The sequence below is a fragment of the Oryx dammah genome, unplaced genomic scaffold (assembly GCF_014754425.2).
Source record: "Oryx dammah isolate SB20612 unplaced genomic scaffold, SCBI_Odam_1.1 HiC_scaffold_29, whole genome shotgun sequence".
NCBI classification, from domain to species: domain Eukaryota; kingdom Metazoa; phylum Chordata; class Mammalia; order Artiodactyla; family Bovidae; genus Oryx; species Oryx dammah.
This window is the reverse complement of record NW_024070213.1, coordinates 5,142,585-5,164,408: the sequence shown is the minus strand read 5'-3', so window position 1 is coordinate 5,164,408 and position 21,824 is coordinate 5,142,585. Positions and strand designations below refer to the sequence as shown.

At 54.8% G+C, this 21,824-nt stretch overlaps 1 protein-coding gene across 1 annotated transcript in view; it reads left to right on the top strand.

Annotated features, from left to right (window-relative positions):
• PARVB (parvin beta) overlaps window positions 1–18,525 on the top strand; it is a 119,287-nt gene extending 100,762 nt beyond the window's left edge. Inside the window, exons 9-13 of the mRNA XM_040234520.1 lie at window positions 1,898–1,959; window positions 4,732–4,800; window positions 8,704–8,805; window positions 14,187–14,259; window positions 15,487–18,525. Of these exons, the coding sequence (XP_040090454.1) occupies window positions 1,898–1,959; window positions 4,732–4,800; window positions 8,704–8,805; window positions 14,187–14,259; window positions 15,487–15,563 (383 nt within the window). The 3' untranslated portion in view covers window positions 15,564–18,525. The remainder of the gene's footprint in view (window positions 1–1,897; window positions 1,960–4,731; window positions 4,801–8,703; window positions 8,806–14,186; window positions 14,260–15,486) is intronic.
• The last annotated feature ends 3,299 nt before the right edge of the window (window positions 18,526–21,824 follow it).

The following is a 21,824-nucleotide window of genomic DNA, read 5'->3' as shown; positions in this document are numbered from 1 at the left end:
TGGTCCAGACGGCCACGTCGCCCCAGCCTCTGGTGGCCTCACAACTGAAAGAGAAGGGGTTGATTCTGTGTTAATTTGGAAGGCATGCCTGGGCCCACGAGTGGCAGGCAGGTAGAGTGGGTTGGGGTCCCTGGGACGCCGTGGGACAGGTCCCTTCCAGCCCTGGGGATCTTCTCACAGAGGCGGATACCCCGGGGAAGAGCAGCTGGTGAGGGGTTCTGAGCAGGATTTCCTGGCCCTTTCCTTTGTTCTGAGCACTGGCTGCAGGCCCTTCACGGTTCTGGAACCAGTGATGGTGCAGTGAAGAAGTGAGACAGTGGTCCCAGGCTGCAAGGAGTGGACAGTCCAGCAGAGAAGAAAAAATAGAACGTGCTCACACAGAGTGATGGTGGTGGTTTAGTTGCTCAGTCGTGTCCGAGTCTTGCGACCCCATAGACTATATAGCCTGCCAGGCTCCTCTGTCCATGGGATTCTCCAGGCAAGAATACTGGAGTGGGTTGCCATCTCCTCCTTCAGGGGATCTTCCCGACCCAGGGATTAAACCTGGGTCTCTTGCCTTGCAGGCAGATTCTTTACTGACAGCCGTGAGTAATTGCTAGGAAAGTTGCACCAGGGTGAGAGGACAGAGAATGGAAGTGGGGTGCCCTTTTAGAGACAGGTGGTCGTAGAAGGCCCCCCAGATGACCTCAAGGAGGTGAGGCTGGTGAGGAACAGGTGCAGAGGCCCAGTGATGGGCATGTCACAGAGGGAGGAACCGGTGGGTGGAGTGAAGTTGAGGGGGTGGTGTTGGAGGTGATGCTGAACTTGTGGACCCTATGGGCCCATGGGAGAGACAGAGAATTTTATTATAAGAGTGATGAGAGAGTGATGGAGAGTTTTAGTCCCTGCAGGGGTGGGGTCCAGTTCAGTTCAGTCACTCAGTCGTGTCCAACTCTTTGCGACCCCATGGACTGCAGCACGTCATCCATCCCTGTCCATCACTGACTCCCGGAGTTTACTCAAACTCATGGCCATTGAGTCAGTGATGCCATCCAACCATCTCATCCTCTATCATCCTCTTCTCCTTCCGCCTTCAATCTTTTCCAGCATCAGGGTCTTTTCCAGTGAGTCAACTCTTCGCATGAGGTGGCCAGAGTACTGGAGCTTCAGCTTTAGCATCATTCCTTCCAAAGAACACCCAGGACTGATCTCCTTTAGGATGGACTGGTTGGATCTCCTTGCAGTCCAAGGGACCCTCAAGGGTCTTCTCCAACACCACAGTTCAAAGCATCAATTCTTTGGTGCTCAGCTTTCTTCATAGAAAGAAAGCAGGGGTGGGGAGGGGGAAAGAAATGATCCAGTTTACACTTGAAAGTGGGAAGCCTGGTGCGCTGCAGCCCACGGGGTCCCAAAGAATCAGACACAGCTTAGCAACTGAACAGCAAAACTTTAAAGGGCTCTCTGGGCCTTCAAGGGAGAATGGATCGGAGGGGTTGGGAGTGCCGGAGTGGGACCCATTCAGCAGGAAGTTGTAGCCCCCATCCCCAGGTGAGGGCTTGTTTGGGGGTGGTGGCCATGACTACCTGGGGAAGTGGTCGGATTTATTCACGAGATGTATCGGCAAGATAAGGTGTGTGGGGAAAACGGAGAGAGACTAGGAAGTGATGGATGGGCACCAGGAGCGCTTCCCCTCTATTCCGTGTTCAGAGGCAGAAACTGAGTTAAAGGGACCCTTCAGAGCGTCTTTCCCTTGATTTTGCTCCTTGTCAGCACCTGCCTCTTGGCTCTGGCAGGAGTGCAAAGGCTTCCAGGCAGGTGGAACATGCCGGGGGATTAGACACTGCCTGGTTCCGGGGATGTCAAGGGATGATCAGAGCAGCACCCGCGTCTCCTTAAACCCTTCTCTGTGTCTCTGCAGAGCGGGACGCCTTTGACACGCTCTTCGACCATGCCCCCGACAAGCTCAGTGTTGTGAAGAAGGTGAGTTCTCAGTCAGGGTGTTTCCCTCCATCTCTGGGTGCGTTTTTTTTTTTTTTTTAACAGCATGAACTCCGTGCTGGGAAGGAGGTGGGAAAATGTTTGAAATCTCTGAAATGTTTGCCACATGGATTCAAGTGTAATTATAGTCAAAAGCGTAACTGCGGTGCATAAAATTAGCACCTTTTTAACTCAGCATCTCTGCTCCTGAGTATCTTCCTGGCCACCCTCCCCACCACTGCTGTGGAGTGAATTACCCTGCCAGCGTTGGGGGGCAGTTCATTCCGAATCAAGGCTTTTTTTCAATGTGGAAATGTTTCTCAGCACGTCAGCCTGCTGGCTCGTGCTGGCCTCGTTACCGCGAAGCTGCATCCACGGCGTGCCTGGTAAACAAGCAGGCGCTGTTGGCAGAGCTGCTCTAAGCTCCATTTGGCCAGCTGGGAGCCCAAAGGGGAGGCGGCCTGCTGGTCAGTCTCCGATGGAAGAGATCGCGTGAACAGGGTCTGGAGTCAGGGGCTGGGGAATGGTGAGCTTCCAGGCGCGTGGCTTTCTCTACCCCCGGAGAAATAAAGACTCAGTACACATCAAGTTATTTGAGCGCCTGCGGAATGCTCAGGAAGGCAGCAGTGGGATGGATCTCTGCTTGTAAAATCTGAGCCCTCGACCCTGGGCAGACGGCTCTTGATCTGGGATAGTATTCCCACACAGGTTGCTTCATGCAGGACTTCTCAGAGTCTGTAATATGCTGACATGCTTTGCAGTTCTCCAAGAGGGGGCTTGGGCTTCCCTGGTAGCTCAGCTGGCAACAAATCTGCCTGCAATGCAGGAGACCCCGTTTTGATTCCTGGGTGGGAAAGATCCCCTGAGAAGGGATAGGCTACCCACTCCAGCGTTCTTGGACTTCCCTTCTGGCTCAGATGGTAAAGAATCCACCTGCAATGGAGGAAACCTGGGTTTGATCCCTGGGTTGGGAAGATCCCCTGGAGAAGGGAAAGGCTACCCACTCCAGTATTCTGGCCTGGAGAATTCCATGGACTGGGGTCGCAGAGTCGGACACGGCTGAGCGACTTTCACTTCACTAAGAGGGGGCTTGGTGGGGTGCATTTCCCCAAGCTTGTTTGTCTGTAGTGAGATCTGTTGATTTACATATATTGGGATAGATAGAACACATTAAATTCCCATGGAACTCACATTTGGAAAATGTTGGTCCAGGCTGGGATGATGAGATTGTTCGTTCTTGAAGCACGTTGCAGAAGTGGGCCTTCTGGGGGAAGCCTACTGAGCGTCCTTGGATAACAAGCAACAAACTCTGGGTCCTCAGAGCAGCGCCCCCAACCCAACCTCGGCCACGTCCGGCCCCTAGAATCCGTTCAGTGGATGCACAAGTTGTTGTTCACTGAGCTCAGTCATGTTCGACTCTGCGACCCCACGGCCTGCAGCATGGCAGACCTCCCTGCCCATGAGATTTTCCAGGCAAGAATACTGGAGTGGGTTGCCATTTCCTTCTCCAGGGGATCTTCCCAACCCAGGGATCAACACCCCCGCTCCTGCATTGGCGGGTGGATTCTCGACCGCTGAGCCAGCAGGGAAGCCCTGGCTTGCAGATCTGATTCGTGCTTTGAGAAGGCGTGTTGCGGGGATCCCAGCAACGACCAAGGAAGAATCCTTTTGTTTCCCTGACACCTTCCTGCTTCCAGCCTGGCCCTTCCCCACCCCCACACTGGGAGTTGTGTTAGTGTCTCCCGAATCCCAGAATAAAAGCAGGGGGACCCTGTCCAGCTCTCCAGGTCCCTCCGAGGTCACACCCGACTCCTCTCTCCCATCCCACCCACCTCCAGCCCCTGCTGGAAGGTGCTGGAGGGCTCCCACAGGTATACACAGCCTGGGTGGCTGCTCCGCCCACTCTACCCCCCAGCTGAGATGCTCTCCTGTGCCCTCATCTTCCAGGGATCCACGTGCTTCTCATCGACACCCCCCCACCCCCCCGTGGCGTTTGCGTTTCATCTGCTTTGCTGTGTCTCTGGATTCCCCATTGCCTCCACTGGGTGTGTGTATGGAAAATCGTGCCCCAGACATCAGAGTGGGGCTCTGGCTTACTTACTGTCTTGCATCCCCAGCACCAATCAGTGCTGGGCATGTAGTGTATTTGGGTTAGATGAATAGGAAAAGACATCATGTCCAGGGTAGGGAGAGATGGGGTTGATACTGAGTTTCTATGAAAGTTGGGCTTGATTACTGAGAGAAGTTGCAGGCGACAGGCTTTAAACTTTTGCCAGAGAGGAGAAACCAGTGGCCCTGTGTAGGTACACACCAGGACTCAGCAAATCTCTGAGGTCTTTTCGTTAACTGAAACTCTGACGGAGGTGGCCCCGGGCAGCCTTTCTGTCTCAGTCTTTTGTAGTTCAAGGCTACAGCTAGCCTATGTTGAAGCATTTAAGTATCTCCCCCTGAGTAGGAGTCGGCACATCCATCTTGGGGGTGCAGGTTACTCTTCTGCAGGGTTGTTAAGTACAGTACGTGTGCACATCACGTGTGCACGTGGGCTGGGGGACAGAGTTGTGCGTTTCTTTACCAGCTGGGGTGGATTTAGGTTTTATCTCATTAAAACCAAGGGTGATTGTAAGAATATTTCATTTTCGACTCGAGCCTTTCATTCCAGCCAACGGGAGATTACGGAAGTGTCTCACAGAGCCAGAGATGGCACCTGTCGCGTCCGCCCCGTGATGTGGGAGCCGAATCTCGTGCTTACGTTTCCCATGTCTCTTTGCCTTGCAGTCCCTCATCACGTTTGTGAACAAGCACCTCAACAAGCTGAATCTGGAGGTGACGGAACTGGAGACCCAGGTGAGCTGTATTCTGGGTTGAAGGATCTTTTGTCTGGTGTGGTTTTCAGCCAGCTCTCTGATCTTCGGTGGCCTGCATGAACAAAATCAGACAGCGTTGTGTTCGTCATACAGAGAATGTCCATCAGGCAGTTGAAATAGTCCCAGCCCCAGCCTCTTGGACCTTCTCTCACACCCTCTGTTTTAATTCCTGGGGCTTCTGGAACAAAGCCCCTTAAACAACACATATAACCTCATAGTTCTGGAAGCCAGAAATCCCAGATCAGGGTGTCTACAGGGCTGTTCCTTCTGAGGCTCTGGGAAGGAGTGGGGCGGGGGGCAGGGACGTGGTCAGTGCAAGCCCCGGCCGCCCCCAGCTTCTGGTGGCTTGCTGGTAACTTCGGGCATTTCTTGAGTCATCAGATGTATTATGTCCATCTTGGCTTTCCCATGGATCTGTATTCAAATTTCCCCCCTTTTTTGGTAAAAACACAATTGTGTTGGATTAAAGCCCACCCTAATGAGCTTACTTCTGCCAAGACCCTATTTCCAAGTAAGTTCACACTCACAGGTTCTGGGGGGCGGCCAGGATTCCAACACATCTTTTTGGGTTGTTGTTATTGTTCAGTCGCTCGGTCGTGTCCGCCTCTTTATGACCCCATGGACTGCAGCACGCCAGGCTTCCCTGTCCATCACCAACTCCCGGAGCTCGCTCACACTCGTGTCCATTGAGTCAGTGATGCCCTCCAACCATCTTGTCCTCTGCTGCCACTTCTCCTCCTGCCCTCAATCTTTCCCAGCATCCGTGTCTTTTTTGGTGCAGGGATGCAATTTAACCACAGTGCCCTCCAAGGTGCCGGCACCCCCGCCAAAGAGCCTCTGCATGTGTGTGTCCCTCAGACTAGAATGTGTGGCTGCCTCTGCCTCTGCTTCTTTTTTTTTTTTAATTTTTCTAAAATTGTTTTGCCTGCACAGCATGTGGAATCTATTTCCCCGACCAGGGATCGAACCTGAGCCCCCTGCAGTGAGAGCGAGGAGTCTTAACCTCTGAACCACCAGGGACATCCCTGGCCGCCTCTACTTCTGCTGTCTGTGGCCGTCCTACCCTTAGTGCTTAGCCAGCAAATGCGGCTGGCGCCCCTCCAGTGAATACACACCACATATTTCTCCTGCCGCAAGTATAGAAAGTATACCTCCCCACCCCCACTCAGAGTGAAAGCCGCAGTGTGAAAATATGTTTTGAGCACTCGGCGAGCATTAAAGACAAAATATAATTTCCCCGGGATTAGCTGGGTGCTTGAGTTTGACGTCTTTCACGTTCTCGGTGCCCGTTTCTCTAATGTGCAGCTGATCCTTCTTAAACCCCTGGGTGATTGCATTCATTCCTTTCTCCTTCTTTAACTTTTCTCATTTGCTTTTCTAATTAAAAAAGTAATTCAGGTTCATTGTAGGAATGTCTGAAAATGCAGATAAGCAAAACAAATAAAAATCACCCATAATCCCCTCCCCCAGAGATAACGGCGCTGGGGGTTTACTCCAGATCATCTCTCTACACGGATGGCTCCTCGTGGGCAGCTCGCTCTGTGTTTGAAAGCTGAGTGGTCCGTTTTTTAGTGCATATATTTATTTGTGCATCATTTGTAAGAACACTTTTTTCTTTTTTAGCAGTTTACTAATATTGCGCGTTTAGCCTCTGATTATTTGCAGCTTGATGTATTAACAGTCCAGAAGTGTACTCACTCGAAAAGGAACCACCTTTTTAGTCTGCCCCTGCCCCAACTCCCTCAGCATTCTCTCCAGAGGTAAACCACTGCAGTTAACGGTTGGGTGTGCATTTTTCCACATGGTTTGTACGCATGAGTGTGTTTTTTGAAATGACTGTGGGTCAGGGTTTTTTGTTTGTTTTTTTTTTGCAAAGCAGCTGTTTTGTAAAGTGTTACTTAATAGTGTGGGCATCTTTTTGTGTGAGTGAGTGGGTTTCTGTTGCACCCCTTTCGTGTTGTCTGGCCTGTCTGCGTTCATCACTTTAGTAGCTGCCTCCTACTCTGCGTGTCATTAAATCCAGTCCTTTTGATAGGACGTTTCCTGATCTGGTAAATAGCTGTACAACCAGTATCTTTGGACACAGCTGTTTATACCTTTATCTGCTTCCTCAGGATAAACTCCTACAATTGGGGTTTTTAGAGCAAAGGTGGGTAGTTACACGGAGGGCCCGGAAGCTTTGCCCACCTGAAGCTCTCATCGGCGGTGGTGAGAGCCCACATCCTCGCCAGCTGTCCCTGATGGCCACTGCCCAGATGGCTCTGCCTGCTGGTATCAACAGCCACACGTCTTAGGCTGAATTCTAAACTTAAGTTTGCATTGATCTCTGTTTGCTCTGTGTGTCCATTATTTTTTTCTGTCACTGCACAGTGGGAAGTAATGGGGCTTCCCAAATGGTGCTAGTGGTAAAGAACCTGCCTGCTGATGCAGGAGACATAAGAGACCTGGGTTCGATCCCTGGGTGGGGAAGATCCCCTGGAGGAGGGCATGGCAACCCACTCCAGTATTCTTGCCTGGAGAGTCCCATGGACAGAGGAACCTGGCGGGCTACAGTCCATAAGGTAGCAAAGAATTGGACACGACTGGAGTGACTTAGCAAACACACATGAAGTAATATCTTAAAAATATTTTGAGCCAGTGATCCACCAAAAGAGATACCCAGGCCCCAAAATACAGATTTTTCTTTTTGTTGTTGCAAAGGACTCTGAGTATTTTCATAAATATGTTCATTGTTAAACTTCTGATGTCCTGGAAGTCAGAGCAAACTGGGCTCCAGTTCTTTGCTCTGGGTGTGTGTATGTGTGTGTTTTCCTTTCTTTTTAAAACCACTCTTAGACTGGGGGGCAGCTTCCTGGCTCTGTGCCACTGAGCTAGTTCCTCAACCTCTCTGAACTTCTCCCTACGTGTTTAAACTTGAAATAAGTCAGTATCATTACAAAGCCTGTGAAAATCTTCAGCTGGCACATGTGGCCAGTGGAAACTGTATTGGACCACACAGCTTTAGAATCTGGAGGCTGGGCTCGTCACAAGTCCTTGATCTGCAGGAGATGTCCTCTGGGAGGGTGGGCAGGCGGGTCCTGCCCCCTCCCCGTCCCGAGTGCTGGTCCATGTCCCAGAGATCAGGCCCTGCCTCCTGCGCCTCGGTCCTCTCCTCCCCCTGGGCAAATTGCTCTGCCTTCGCTGTAAAAGGAGCATTTGCCCCCTGTCCTGGCTTATTGGGTGCGGGGGAGCCCAGGCAAAGAACAAAGTCTTTGGATCTAGATTCCTGGCCGCTTCCTGTGCGTGGCAGGTGCTGCTGGGCCATGTAGCAGGTCGAGGGGCTGGGATTTGGGGAGAGACTGTAGCCTACCGATTAGGACCCAGCTAGGATAGACCTGCATGCTGGGTGCACACAAAAGCCCTCCATCACCAGGGCAGGGAAAGCCTTGTCCCACCGTGAATGCCTCTAGAAGAAGGCACCCAGGCAGCTTACCAAGTGAGCAAGCAGAACAGGCCAGCAAACCCCAAACTAAAGCCTAGGGCACCCTGCAGGCTGTGGGTTAACTGTGCCCGCTGCTGGCACAGGTGGAGCACTCCCTGCGTGCCTGGTGCTCCCTGCCCCCCTCCTCACAGGGTCCCCACGACAACCCAGAGAGGTGGGACCCAGCGTGATCCCCACGGTCAGTGGTCTGGTCCTCCCCACTCAGCCACACTTCGTGTCATCACATACAGTCTCAAGTGCCCGCTTTGCACCCTGGCCCTTCACCTGACTGCAGGTTCGAGTTCCTCAACAAGAGATGGATTTATTTTCTTAACTCTAAAGTACTTGTCCTCCGTTTGAGTGGCTGCAGAGCCTTTGCTGACTCCATGCACGGCCCAGAACATCACGCGTGTTCCTCTGTAGTTTGCAGATGGTGTGTACCTGGTGCTGCTCATGGGGCTCCTGGAAGATTACTTCGTACCCCTGCACAACTTCTACCTGACCCCCGACAGCTTCGATCAGAAGGTACGTGTGTGCGCGGTCTCCATCCTGGGAGTGGCCTGGGACACGCGTATCCAAGTGAGCAGTGTAGAATCCCTGGGCCACTCTTTGTGAAGTCCAACCTGCCCAGAAAATGGTGTGGTGATGACACGTGACCCTCGGAAAGGAAGGAGCCCTGTGGGCAGTGCCTAACGCATCCAGCAGTCGTGAGCCACGTTCTCGTTGGACTCTCCCTGGGACGATGCTGCTCTTAATAACTGCGGCCAAATGTCAGTAGAGTTGCAAATCCTTCCCCTGTTCGTGCCGCGTGGTCTGCCTGCTGCTTCATGAGCTTCCTAAACACCATCTTCAATGGCTGCACAAAGTCCATGGAGCGGCTATGATGCCAGTCTCCCTGTTTTCCACTCTAGGGCAATTCGTTTGTTTCTTTTTGGCTATTAAAACAATAAGGTATTGTTGTGAATATATTGTTGTCCAGTCGCTAAGTCGTGTCCAAATGTTTGACCCCCATGGACTGCAGCATGCCAGGCTTCCCTGTCCTTCACTAACTCCCAGAGCTTGCCCAAGCTCATGTCCATTGTGTTGGTGATGCCATCCAACCATCTCATCCTCTGTCGTCCCCTTCTCCTCTTGCCTTCAATCTTTCCCAGCATCAGGGTCTTTTCAAATGAGTCGGCTCTTCACATCAGATGACCAAAGTATTGGAGTTCAGCTTCAGCATCAGCGTTAGTCCTTCCAATGAATATTCAGGATTGATTTGCTTTAGAATTGACTGGTTTGATCTCCTTGCTGTCCAAGGGACTCTGAAGAGTCTTCTCCAACACCTCAGTTCAAAAGCATCAATTCTTTGGCACTCAGCCTTCCTTGGAGAAGGAAATGGCAACCCACTCCAGTGTTCTTGCCTGGAGATTCCCAAGGACGGAGGAGCCTGGTGGGCTGCCGACTATGCGGTCGCACAGAGTCAGACACAACTGAAGCAACTTAGCAGCAGCAGCCTTCCTTATGGTCCAACTCTCACATCCATACATGGAAAAACTATAGCTTTGACTATATGGACCTTTGTCGGCAAAATGATGTCTCTGCTTTCTAATATGCTATCTAGGTTGGTCATAGCTTTCTTTACAAGGAGCAAGTGTCTTTTAATTTCATGGCTGTGCAGTCACCATCCACAGCGATTTTGGAGCTCAGGAAAATAAAATCTGTTGTTTCCACTTTTCCCCCATCTATTTGCCATGAAGTGATGGGACTGGATGCCACGATCATGAATATGTGAATATAAATATATATGTTTCCATTCCTGTGGATTGTTTTCTAGGAAAATCCTCAGAGAGGATTGTTTGGGTCAAAGGGCAAGGCCCTCACATTTGGGACACTCTTGTGACCGGGTGTTTGCCTCCCGCCAAGGGCTTCCGCAGGCCCAGCCGTCCCAGCAGTGTCTGGCTCCTCGCCTTCCGAAACCTGGCTCGTGGAATGACCGTATTGCTTGAACTCGAGAGCATCTGTCATTTTATTTTCCCAAAGTGCTAGACCCATGAGTCAGGGAGGCAGACGAGGCAAGCGGGCGCGGCAGAGACACATCCGGAAGCCGGGCCAGTGTTTACCAATCAGCCTGCTTCTGGCATCTCGAGGGCGGCTTGCTCGTGGCCAAATGTCGCTGCCGTCTGGCCCGCTGAGATGGATCACAGCAGATCAGCGAGGTTCTGGCACGTTCCCCTCGGTGCACAGAGGGGGTGGGGGGTGGGGTGCTCGGGGCTGCGTGGGGCGGGTCAGGAGGCAGGAAGACAGACAGCTTGGTCATGGAGCTCATCCTGCCCACGCGGCTGGCTGCAGAAGGATCTCTGTTTGTTTGTTTTTTGACCTGGACCATTTCTAAAGTCTTTATGGAATGTGTTACAATATTACTCCTGTTTGATGTGTTGGGTTTTTGGCTGCAAGGCATGTGGGATCTTTTGAACCTGTGTCCCCTTCACTGGTAGGCAAAGTCTTAACCACTGAACCGCCAGGGAGGTTCCCAGAAGTCTTAGCCACTGAACCACCAGGGAAGTTTCCAGAAGCACTGTTCTGGAGAGATCTTTTCTTTGTTCGAGTGAGCACGAAGGCTGGTGAGAAGGGTGAAGTCAGCCAGGCCGACTGCAGCTGGGCTTCTTTCCGGGACAGGCTCTGTGCAATAGCAGGGGTGGCCTCTCCCAGCCCCGGCCTCCTTCCCTCTGAAATGGGACGCATCTCTGTCCATCACCCTCTGACCTGGGAGGCCCAAGGCCTGTTCAGTCCACCTTCATCTCTGAACGGGAGGCGGGTGGCTGCTGTAGGGGACAGCATCCCGTGGGTGTGAGACCGTTGACGCTTGTAGGGTCCAGTGGTGGCCCAGGGGCCTCCAGAGCTCTCCTGGCTGGAAGCCGGCATTCTGGACGGTCTTTCTCCAGCCGTGTTAGCCCCCAGCCCCACCCCTGGATTCTCTGCCTTCCTCCCCATGAGTGATGGCCTCATGGTGCCACTGGGAGGTTCCTCATTAGCCATGGTGCTTACTAACCTCGCAGATGATGGCCTTTCCCTGCTACACAGACCTGAACCCACTTCCGGCCGGGGCCAGGCACCTCGTCCCCAGTGTGGCCGGGCAGTGGTGACTCATGCTGAGAGACCCTCTCGAAGCATCCTCAGGACCCCAGACTCTGCCAGGCACTGAGAATCCTTGTAGCAGTGACAGGAGACAGATCAGTGAGCAAACTCCGAGATGCTTCGTGGGCACGTGCTTTTAAAGGATCACATTGGAGTTTAGAAAGATGAGATGGGATGTCTCCGACCCTGAGGTTCCTGCAAACAACTGAACAGCCCCATCGAGCATCTGAGAGGCAGGGGTACCACCCACCCTTCTTGTTCGAGGCCCACCATTGAGCCTTGCTCTGTGCCGGTCACTTTGCTGGGTACCTTAGGTCTGTGGTCATCTCCTGGAAGATTCTGCAGTGTCCCTCTCTCTCTGGGGGGTGGCCTTTGTTCTGGAGACTTGAAGGTTATTCCTGGAAGCAAGTCTCAGAAAGGGCTTTGCAGTTTCAGGGTGCTTTCCCATTTGTTTCCTCATCCAAGTCCCTGTCCCCGGGAAGGAAAGGGGTCCTCGGCGTGTGGATGGATCACAGTCAGCAGGGGTGGAACCAGGAGACCCCATTCCTTTCTGAGACCCTCTACCCTTCTCTCTCCTCTCCTGGTTTTTGAAACTCCTTTGCATCACAGAGAGAAAGCACTTGGGGGATCCTGCTGTGGACTGCTTTCTGGCAGCAGTGTGGGGCTTTGGGGTTCAGAGTGTGGCCTGGGGTGGGGGGGTCTCACTCTCAGGGATCACGGTCAAGGAGGTGGCCTCACGTCCTGTCGGGAGGTGTTTGCTGTTCTTTGTGCCATGTCCGTGGAGCCGGGCTCCGAGGGTGCTTCTCTGCAGGGGCAACGAGGTTGTGGGGTTAAGGCTTGGCTCTGCGAGAGAACGGAAGGGGAAGGGGGCAGCTTCCTGACTGCTGGTTTCCTCGGACAGAGAAGAAAGCAGAGGAAAGTCTTGCTCAAAACCTACCACTGGTTGGGCCAAGCAGCTGTAGAGAGGTGGGCCTTGAAAGGATGCTCCCCCCACCCCTGCACCTCCCTGCCTCCCACACCCCCATCCCCCTGCCAGCCAGTCTTTCCTTGGGGCAGGGAGGGGCCTCGTGGACTTGATCATGCTCCACACCCGTGATGGGGGCACATTCGGCCAGCCTGGGGGCCACGGAAGACGACTGTTCCTGCGTTGGGCTGATGGTCTAACCTACTGTTGCCCTGTTTCTCCCTCTTGGCCGTCCTGGCTCCATCTCGACTCCAAGCCTGTTGTGTGTGTGAATCAGGGAGCTGGATCTCAGTGGATGGTGGAAGAGGCAGGATGCTGCTGGAGACAGGGCACAGGTTCCTATCCAGACTTGTGTGGGCTGAAGCCCAGCCCTGCCTTTCGGAGCCCAGGGACTTTCTCGGCACAGATGATAGATGTTCTCACCCGTCTAGCCCAGGACCTCCTTTGGGAAGTGGGAGATTAAGACCCTCCGGTCATCTCCCATGTGTGTCCCTCCTCCAAGGCCCAACTGGGTTCAGCCCTCTCTCCAGGCTGGCTCCAGGCCCTGCAGGTGGGACTCTGACAGCCTGTGTCCTATCTCCCCTCGGCATGGCCCGCAAGCCTCAGGTCATTTGCAGCTCACCCAGGACTGGGTGTGAGTGGCCTGCACCACTCTGGAGCATGTCCCCCATGCCAGGGCCGGGCTCCTGTTTGACACTCAGTGGATGGTGGCCTTCTCTATGTTTCTGAGCGCTACCCACCCAGTGCCTCCGTGGCCTTGAAGCTTCTCTGCTGTGCCCCTAGCTCTCCTGGTCTTGACTAATGGAGGAGTATTTTGCCAAGTGTCTTTTTCCTGGTTAATCATTAAACCACTTTGCAGGCAAACTTCTTGTCGTGTTTCTGATTCATTGGCAGGGAAACCATGAAAATGTTACTGTTTAAAGGGTGTTTGATTACAGGAGAGCCCTGAAGTCCTTTCCAGCTCGGACATCTGTGATTTATTTCACTTTTTGGTTTTCCTGCCCTCCTCCTTCCCCCACCCCCCACCAGCCTTCACTCGATACAGACATCTGGCTGTCTGTGATTTGGTTGATCACCAATATCTCCATGGTTCTGGTGGCCTTGAAACTCAGCAGAGGTGGCTCTGTGTCTAACCTCTGCAGCAGCCATTAACAGAAATGAGCAAACTGTGAGCATCCTTGGGGGCTGAGTGCAGATGTGGCCACCTTTCCGGGGCATCGAGCAGGTCGAGGGTCAGGACCAGGCCGTGCAGCATCCACCAGTGGCCTGACTTCAGCTCCAGCAGGGTCCATGGCACCTACTCTGGGTCAGGGCTAACGATATACCCCTGGCGAGGGCACGCTGTCATGCTCAGCTGGCTCGAGGCCCTTCTGACAGATAGCAGGTGACTGCTGTGTGCTGGGGACAGGGCCCAGGGCCAGGCACCTTCGGGAGGTCACTTGCCTTTTCTGAGCCTCGGTTCCTCAGCTGTGAAAGGAAGCTGCTGTCACTTGTCTTCACGAGGGCGTGTTGGAGCCTGGGGACTCCCAGCCCTCGGGGCAGCTCCGTGCCCCCTCCTCCCTGCGTCTCCTGGGCCCCTCACCCCGGGAAGGGGAATGAGGCCCACCTGGCAGGTGTGTTGTGCTCCACAGACTCCCTCCCCCTCCCCCTGCCCACCCTCTGTCCTGCCCTGGGCACCCCTGGTCCTTGTGGGCTGAGTTATTCCAAAGGTGCCCCTGTCCACGCTTGCTTCCATCCCCTTAGAAGAAAATCAGTGGAGATGGGGGCCAGTGGGCAGGCCTGGGACCAGTTGCAGCCCCGACGCTAACTCTGGCTTCCTTGGCAGGTCCACAACGTGTCATTTGCCTTTGAGCTGATGCTAGACGGAGGTCTTAAGAAGCCCAAGGCTCGCCCCGAAGGTAACACCCTGACCCGGGTCTTCGAGGGGCTGGGTGACCGGCCATGTCTGTCCCATCAGGTCCTGAGTGTGTGGCTCAAAGGCCGGGCTCTGCCGACCCCAGCTCCCTGTTGCCCTCAGGGCTTCGGGGACCTAGAGTCCTATGCTGGCAAAGCCACCAAGGCCGGTTCTTCAGTAACCACTTGACTTGGAGGACGCAGCCTCTGCCCCACGGGCTCAGGGTTCGATTGCCCAACAGGTGCCCTTGCTCAGACTGGAGATGCTGCTTCATATCTTGAGACAATATTTAAGGTTGGCTGCAGTTCAATGCCTGTCGGGTCACTGTCCTGATGGCCCAGTGGCGCCTGTGAGCAGGGGCGCGGCTTGGTCATGGCCTGTGAGGTCTGAATGGCGGTGGAGGCCAGCAGATCCCTGGCGAGAGGCCCCCTCGCTGCCGTACCTGACCCCTGTGTTACATGACCTCTACAGGAATCTCTTAACTTGAGCGAACAACTGAAGCCCTGGGGTGGGTGAGTGGGGTGGTGGGTGCTTCTCAAAGCATCTTCCAGTTCAGGGGCTGTGGACCTGGCCCTCCAAGTCCCGATTATAATAGGTTTGCAGGTGGTGCCAGTGCTTCTGGATCCCCGCCTGACAGTGACAGCTTGAATCCTGGGTGGAGTGTTCTCGCTACTGTCCACCCACGCCCCCTGGGAGGCTCGGCAGTCACTGCCGAACACCCATCTGCGGACAGGAACTCTGTCCCGTGACCCATGACCGCAGCCCTCCCCAAGCCCTTGTCGGAGCTCAGAGAACAAGGGAGGAGCAGAACCAGGTGCCTTGACCCCCAGGGGGACAGGGCCCTTTCCCAGCAAACAAGGTGCTTGGACTTCCTGGGCCACACCTTGGTCCTGACCTCGAGGGGGTAGGACCATGGTTCCTGCCTGCCCTGTCCCAGGAGGCCCGCAGGATGGCCCACGGTCCCCAGTACATGTCCTTGGCTGTTCTAGACCGCGTACCACGCAGACTTGACTGGTCCCATCCTGGAAGGGATGAAGGAGAATCCTCGCCATCCCAGTGCTCATCCCGCGGGGTGGCAGCCAGGGGCTCGGGAAGTGGCCTGTGAGTGGCGGAGACAGCAAGAGTGCTCTGCAGGGGACGTAGAGGGTGTCCCCGCGTCTCCCGGGTGTTGGCACCAGGATTTGGGGCACCTTCTCTCACCCTCAGTGGTTTCCCTGTTTTCCTTCTACAGATGTGGTGAACCTGGACCTCAAATCCACCCTGCGGGTTCTTTACAACCTGTTCACCAAGTACAAGCACCTGGAGTGACAGTGAGAAGCCCCAGTGACGTCAGCGGGGGCCGTGCTTCGGGAGGTGCCCTGGCTTCCCCTCCCAGCCCATGGTTGCTCCCCACCTCATCCCACTTTTTTTTTTTTCTAGTAGATTCTCTTCACCTCCTTTCCTTGTAATTCCACAGTGGGCGGCATCCTTAGAAATGCAGGTTCCAAACACCAGTGCTTTTTGAGTTTGCAGCCTCGCCTCTCCTGGAGTGCCACAGGGGGCCAAGTCAATTGTTGATCAAAAGATGGAAAAGAAAAAAAACCGGAACCCCGACCCTCAGCCCCTGGGAGGCGGGGGCGGGGTGCCTGGCGTTCCAGCTGACAGCCGTCAGTGATCACAAGTCATCAGAAACACACTGCGGCGTTGCAGCAGGGGTGATGGCTCGGTTCTCCTGGTGGCATCTCCTGAGCAGGACTCTCCTGGGCAGCCAGGCCTTTTTACAAAAAAACCATCTTTCAGTTTGAAAAAAAAATTCCCTCGGAGCTCCTGGAAGCCTCAGCTGTGACCGGAGTGTCCAGTCACGTCCTTACTCCTTGTCTGCCCCGTGCGGCTTGCATTTCACTTTTGCGCAGACGTCTGGGACCCAGCGGACCCAGCGGCCACGGTCCGTGGGATGAAGGGTTTCTGAGGCGTTTCTTCATCTCTTGCTGCGGCTGAGTGGGCTGTGTCGGAGCTGGCTCTAAAAGGCAGCTGGAGACAGCGCCGCTGGGAAGTCTCCAATCCCAGAGGCCCTGTTTGAGGATGGATACCTTTCCAAAAACTTTTGGAAAGCAGGTGTTTCCGTTTGCAGGGGCTGCCGTGACAGAGTGCCGCGGGCTGGGGGCTGGGTTAGGGCACGGACGCTCACTGTCTCAGCTCTGGGGGCTGCAAGTCGAGACGGTGGTGTCCGCGGAGCTGGTGCCTTTGGAGCCTGCTGGGCTTGTGGACGGGCACCGTCTTCCCTCGCTTCCTGTGCTTCCCCCCGTCTGTGAGTCTGCGTCTCATCCTTTATAAGGACACCAGGCAGAACAGGTTGGGGTGGACCCTGATGACCTCACAGTACCTTAATTACCTCTGTGAAGACCCCTGTCCCCAAATACCGTCACCCGCTGAGGTCCTGGGGGTTAGGACTTCAATATGTGGGGTCGGGTGGGCCACAGCTCAGCCCGTGAGACGGGAGGTGAAGTGTTCACCTCTGTCCTCCGCGAGTCCCAGCTTTCTGCAGCCTGTGGCATCCTTGGGGCGCCCTGTCGAAGGAAATGGGGTTCCTCATTTGTGTGCTCTTCACCCCTCACCCGCCTCATCTCGGGAGAGAAAGGGGCACCCCTAGGCTGGGTCTCAGGCGGGTCTACCGCTAGGTCACCCCCACCCCCACCTCCCTGCAGAGCCGGGGTTTTCATGACCCCTGGACCCCCGAGTTTGCTCAGTACCCCGGCAACATGGGGCTTTCTCTTCTGTGATATTCGCCTTTCCCGCTGTAGGTCAGAGCTGTTGAGCACGTCGTTAATATTACATTTCGTACCAGTGCTCAGGACTTAAAGAACAGCTGCCTGTTCTGCCTGGGCTCGGGCGGCTGCCAGCCTGGGGCTGGTTTCAGAATAGCCAATTTGATGGAGGAGGTTACCCAGCAGGGGAAAGAAATAATTAAAACGGCATTACAGCGTCTCCTGCGGGAGGCGGTGACATTAAAGATCCACATTGACAAAATAGCCGAGGCTGGAATATTCTGTGCTGCCTTCATTACACATGTGGAACCATGGTGCCAGGGAGGTGGAGGCCCCTCCACCTGCCGTGGGCACTCGTGGGCCTGGCAAGGCGATGCCAGTTCCTGGGGGCCTGCGGGGGTGGGGTGGGGGTGAAGGAGGGGAGGCCTGGGTTTGGAAAGAAGCCTGGGGTCTTCAGCCCAGGTGGGCAGCTCCCCCGGCCTGTTCCATGTCCTGAAGGTCGGTGTGAGGGGCGTTGGTTCTTCTGGGGAGGGAGGTGGTGGTGGGGTTCAGCTCCCAGGGCAGTGAGCCCACTTCAAGCCCACTGTGTTTCAAGCAGGAGAGTAACAGGAATGATAAATATGTGGGAAAACTATAGAGAGGCACTTTTATCTCATAATGCTGACTGTTTAAAGCCTTGCTCCAGCAAAGCATGTCCTCTGGTCTCCAAATTACTTTTTCTCAAACTGGCGTGAAGGCGTGGGTGTGCCTTCCACCCACCTGTGCAAGACCCCTCGGGCCTTCCGTGTCACTTTCCTCGCTTTGCTCTCTGGACTGAACCAGAATTGAGAGTGCATTGGGGTGAGGGCTGGGAAGCAGTTTTAAGGCCGAAGCGAGGGTCACTTATGCAGTGGCTAGATTCCTCTCTTGGGACCCACCCATCATCCCTGGTGGCTTGGGGACAACAGCTGTCAGGAAGCGAGTGTCAGGGTCCGGGGCCTCCCCACTGCAGTGGCCCAGACGCTGCAGCGTCTTCTGGGGACACGGGCAGCAGAAACAACTTTCCTCTGACAGTTGCTGGGAGTTCCTTGGAATGCAAAAGCTTCCCTGTCAGTCCTTAACTGAGGAAAGTTCTAGAACCTGTCCTCCTCCACTGATTCCCATTTGTAGTGAATGACCTCCCCACCTTCGCCCCGAAGAGGGACCTTCACCCACAGGAACTAACCAAGATCATCAGTGGCCATGCAGTGATGCCTCCTCTTACTGTTCTCTGCGGGGCCTGTCTTTTGAACACCCTCCCCCTCCCCTGGTTTTGGGGTGCCTGCTTGCAGCTCTGGTTCCTCCTCGAGCATGGCATCACGAAGCGCTGAGCCCAGAGCCCCGCGTGCCCTGAGGTCCTAACTGGACGTGACACAGGAGCTGTGTTGTTTTAAAGCAGCCACATTCTCTTGCCCAATTTGTGTGCCAGTATCTTTGTGTCCTTGATTGGTTTTAAGCAGTGTTTACTTTGGATTTCTGGGTATTAAATAAAAGCCACTGAAACCCTGGCTGTGTTGTCAACCTGCCCCGTGGGTGGGAGGCGGGAGCTGGCTTTCCGGACAGCGAGCAGTGGTTTATCCCAATAAAGGCCGCTGCCTCTGTCTGCGTGCCGGGCTTTCTTTTCTGCTTTTAGCCATCATGCCTGGGCCACCCCATGCTTGGTGCTGGCTCCATGACGCCAGCGCAGCCCTGCTTCCTGGGGGACTGCCAATGGACGATGGAGGAGACAGCTTGCATCCTGAGGGGGAAGGGTCCCCGGGGAGGGGGTGCTACACCAAGGGTTTCCTGGCCGGGAGCAGAGGCTGGCGGCTCACAGCGGCTGAGTCACACTAATGAATGGAGCGGGCAAGTCTGCCCAGGCGCCTGGTTCCAAACCCGAGCAAGAGATGCCAGCAGCCAGTGGCACAAGCTGCTACAGGCCCCTGGTCCCCTCCCTACCCTTTGGGGCCAGGGACCCTGAGGTGACCCCTGATGGGGCCAGATCTTTGCGCTTCCACTCTGGCCTTGCTATCAACCCTCCCCCGCAGAAGTCGTGGGATACTTCAGGTGAATTAAAACGGTGACTGTGAACGTGCGGCTAGCCTGGGGGCCAGGCAGCAACACTATTTAAACATGCTGAAAATGACAGGCTGTTGCTGGGAAGACCCTGGGCTTTGGAGAAAGCCCTGAGCTCGTGTTTGGCTTTGTTCTCATGTGACTGCTGGCGAGGTCACAGACCCACGATTTTCCAGAGGGCACGTGTGCCCAGTCACTCAGACGTGTCCGACTCTTCGTGACCGCATGGACTAGCACCCCGCCAGGCTCCTCTGACCATGGGATTTTCCAGGAAAGAATACTGGAGTGGGCTGCCATTTCCTTCTCCAGGGGAAACTTCCCAACCCAGGGATCGAACCCACGCCTTCTGCGATGGCAGGCGGGTTCTCTACCACGGAAGCAAGCCCCTGACTGTCACCATATTTACTGCTCCATTCCTTAAAATACTGATGAGGGTGGTTCTCTGCCACCCCAGCCCTCATACTTGGCAACAAGAGGACACAGTTTGGGTTGTGGAACGGGAGGAGGTGGGGAGGTGCATATGGTGGGTGTGGCCCCAGGGGGCTGGTCAGTATTCCAGGACACACAAGAAGGCTCCCCCAGCTCAAAAGGTCCACTGGTGCTGAGTGTGACATACCTGCTGTGAGTCGCCAGCTCCTCGAGTCTGTCTTTCTGGTGTTTTTCTTGGATGGGATCATCTCTTAATACTGATGAGGCTAAAGCTTTGTCTTGCAACAGTTCTTCAGGCCAGCAATGGTGCCCTATCTCCCAGGAGGGGTCTTCTGGTTGGTCTTGTTCCAGGGACGTTCCTCGAAGGTTTGTCCGAGTGGCCAGGGACAACAGCCATGGAGAGAGAGACGAGCGAGTGGCTCATTCCCAGGGAGGAGCAAGCACAACGACGGAGAGCCCCGGGGTGTGGCTGGGCGAGGTGAAACGCTGTCTGGGGAGAGGCAGCAAGCACTCCTGGAAAAGGATGGACTTCCTCGGGTCCACCTGGAATGGGGGTGGGCTCGCTCTGGTTGGCGTCTTTTCGGAGTTCTGTCCCCCTTCTTTCCGGCTGGCCCCGTGGTGTCAGTGGAAAGCCTCCAAGTCCAGCCATCCCTCCCCACGGGGCTGTTGCTGGGTGTTGGCGGGGAGGACCGCTGTTCCCATCAGGGTCTCTGCCTTGTGGTCAGTCTTTGGGGAACCATGACATTGCGAGGCCACCTGACCTCAGCAGAATGTGTAGACCCTGAGAACTCAGAGCAGGAAGGGACATTCTGAGGTCATCTCGTTTAAGGCTTTCCCAGGCTGACAGCTCGGGTCATGCACGCTGCAGGGGCAGGGATGGTTCCTTCTGCAAGCACAGCATTTTGTGCTTGGGAAGCTCAGATTCTGTGTGGTTTCGTTTCAAGTGGAAATCTGCTCCTGCGGGTAAGATTTGATTGAATAGATCCTTGTTTCCCTCACTAGTGACCAGGGTTAGCCCTTACCCGGGCGTGGGGTGTGGGGCCCTCCACGGGCTCCGCACAACAGGGACTTGAACTGTATCCGCGTGAGTGTGCGTGCATGCTGCCGCTTCAGTCATGTCCAACTCTATGACCCTCTACACTGTGGCCCCCGGGCCCCTCTGTCCACGCGATTCTCCAGGCAAGAACACTGGAGTGGGTTGCCACACCCCTCCGGGGGATCTTCCCAACCCAGGGATTGAGCCCACGTCTCCTGCACTGGCAGGTGGGCTCTTTACCACTGGCGCCACCTGGGAAGCCTGATCCTTATTTAGTAGCAGCAGTGTTAGTCGCTCAGTTGTGTCCATGACCCATGGACTGTGGCCCTCCAGGCTCCTCTGTCCATGGGATTCTCCAGGCAAGAATACTGGAGTGGGTTGCCATGCCCGTCTCCAGAGGATCTTTCCGACCCAGGGATCGAACCTGGGTCTTCTTCACTGCAGGCAGATTCTTTACCATCTGAGCTACAAGGAAGATCCAATAAAGAACCTTATTTAGTCAGTATTTATTGAGGGCCTACTGTGTGCCAAGCTGAGTCCTGAGGATGCAGCAGGGAGCAGGGGAGACACCAGCCCTGCCTCAGGAGCTGAAGTGTGGAAGGGTGTGCATCTAGGGTGGGGTGGGCAAAGTCAGTGCAGACAGGGCAAGTTCTGGGTGGAAAATAAGTCCGTGATGTACTAGAAAGATGCAGGAGGGGTGGGAGACTTTGGAGGCAGAGGGATGTGGTCCATGTCCTCCGGTCCCCATGGACCTGGGAGGGCCCTGTGGCTCGGCCCAGCAGTGGGCCGGGGACAACCAGATAGGGTCTCGTAAAGTGAAACTTTGAAGTCACATTGTACATTTAAGCCCACAGCTCCCTTGCTGACATAGGCGCGCCTTCCCTAACACGTGTGCAGGATGCTGATTTTCTGCATATGTAGAATACGGTTCAGGATCTCCTCCCACATCACGTTTCCTCCCACAGCTGCACACACTTCCACCCTTCAGCTCCCGAGGCAGGGCTGGTGTCTACCCTGCTCCCTCCTGCATCCTCAGGACTCAGCTTGGCACATAGTGGGCCCTCAATCAGTACTAACCTCAAGTTTGTTTAAATGCACTGGCATTGCTCCAGACGGCCAGAAGAAGCACACAAAGAATGATGGGACATTTCACGGGGCCCAGGAGCTGCCTGACAGCCTGTCCACACTGTGGACAGGTGAGCATCAGAACGTATCAGTTCAGTTCAGTCACTCAGTCGTGTCCAACTCGTTGCAACCCCATGAACCATAGCATGTCAGGCCTCCCTG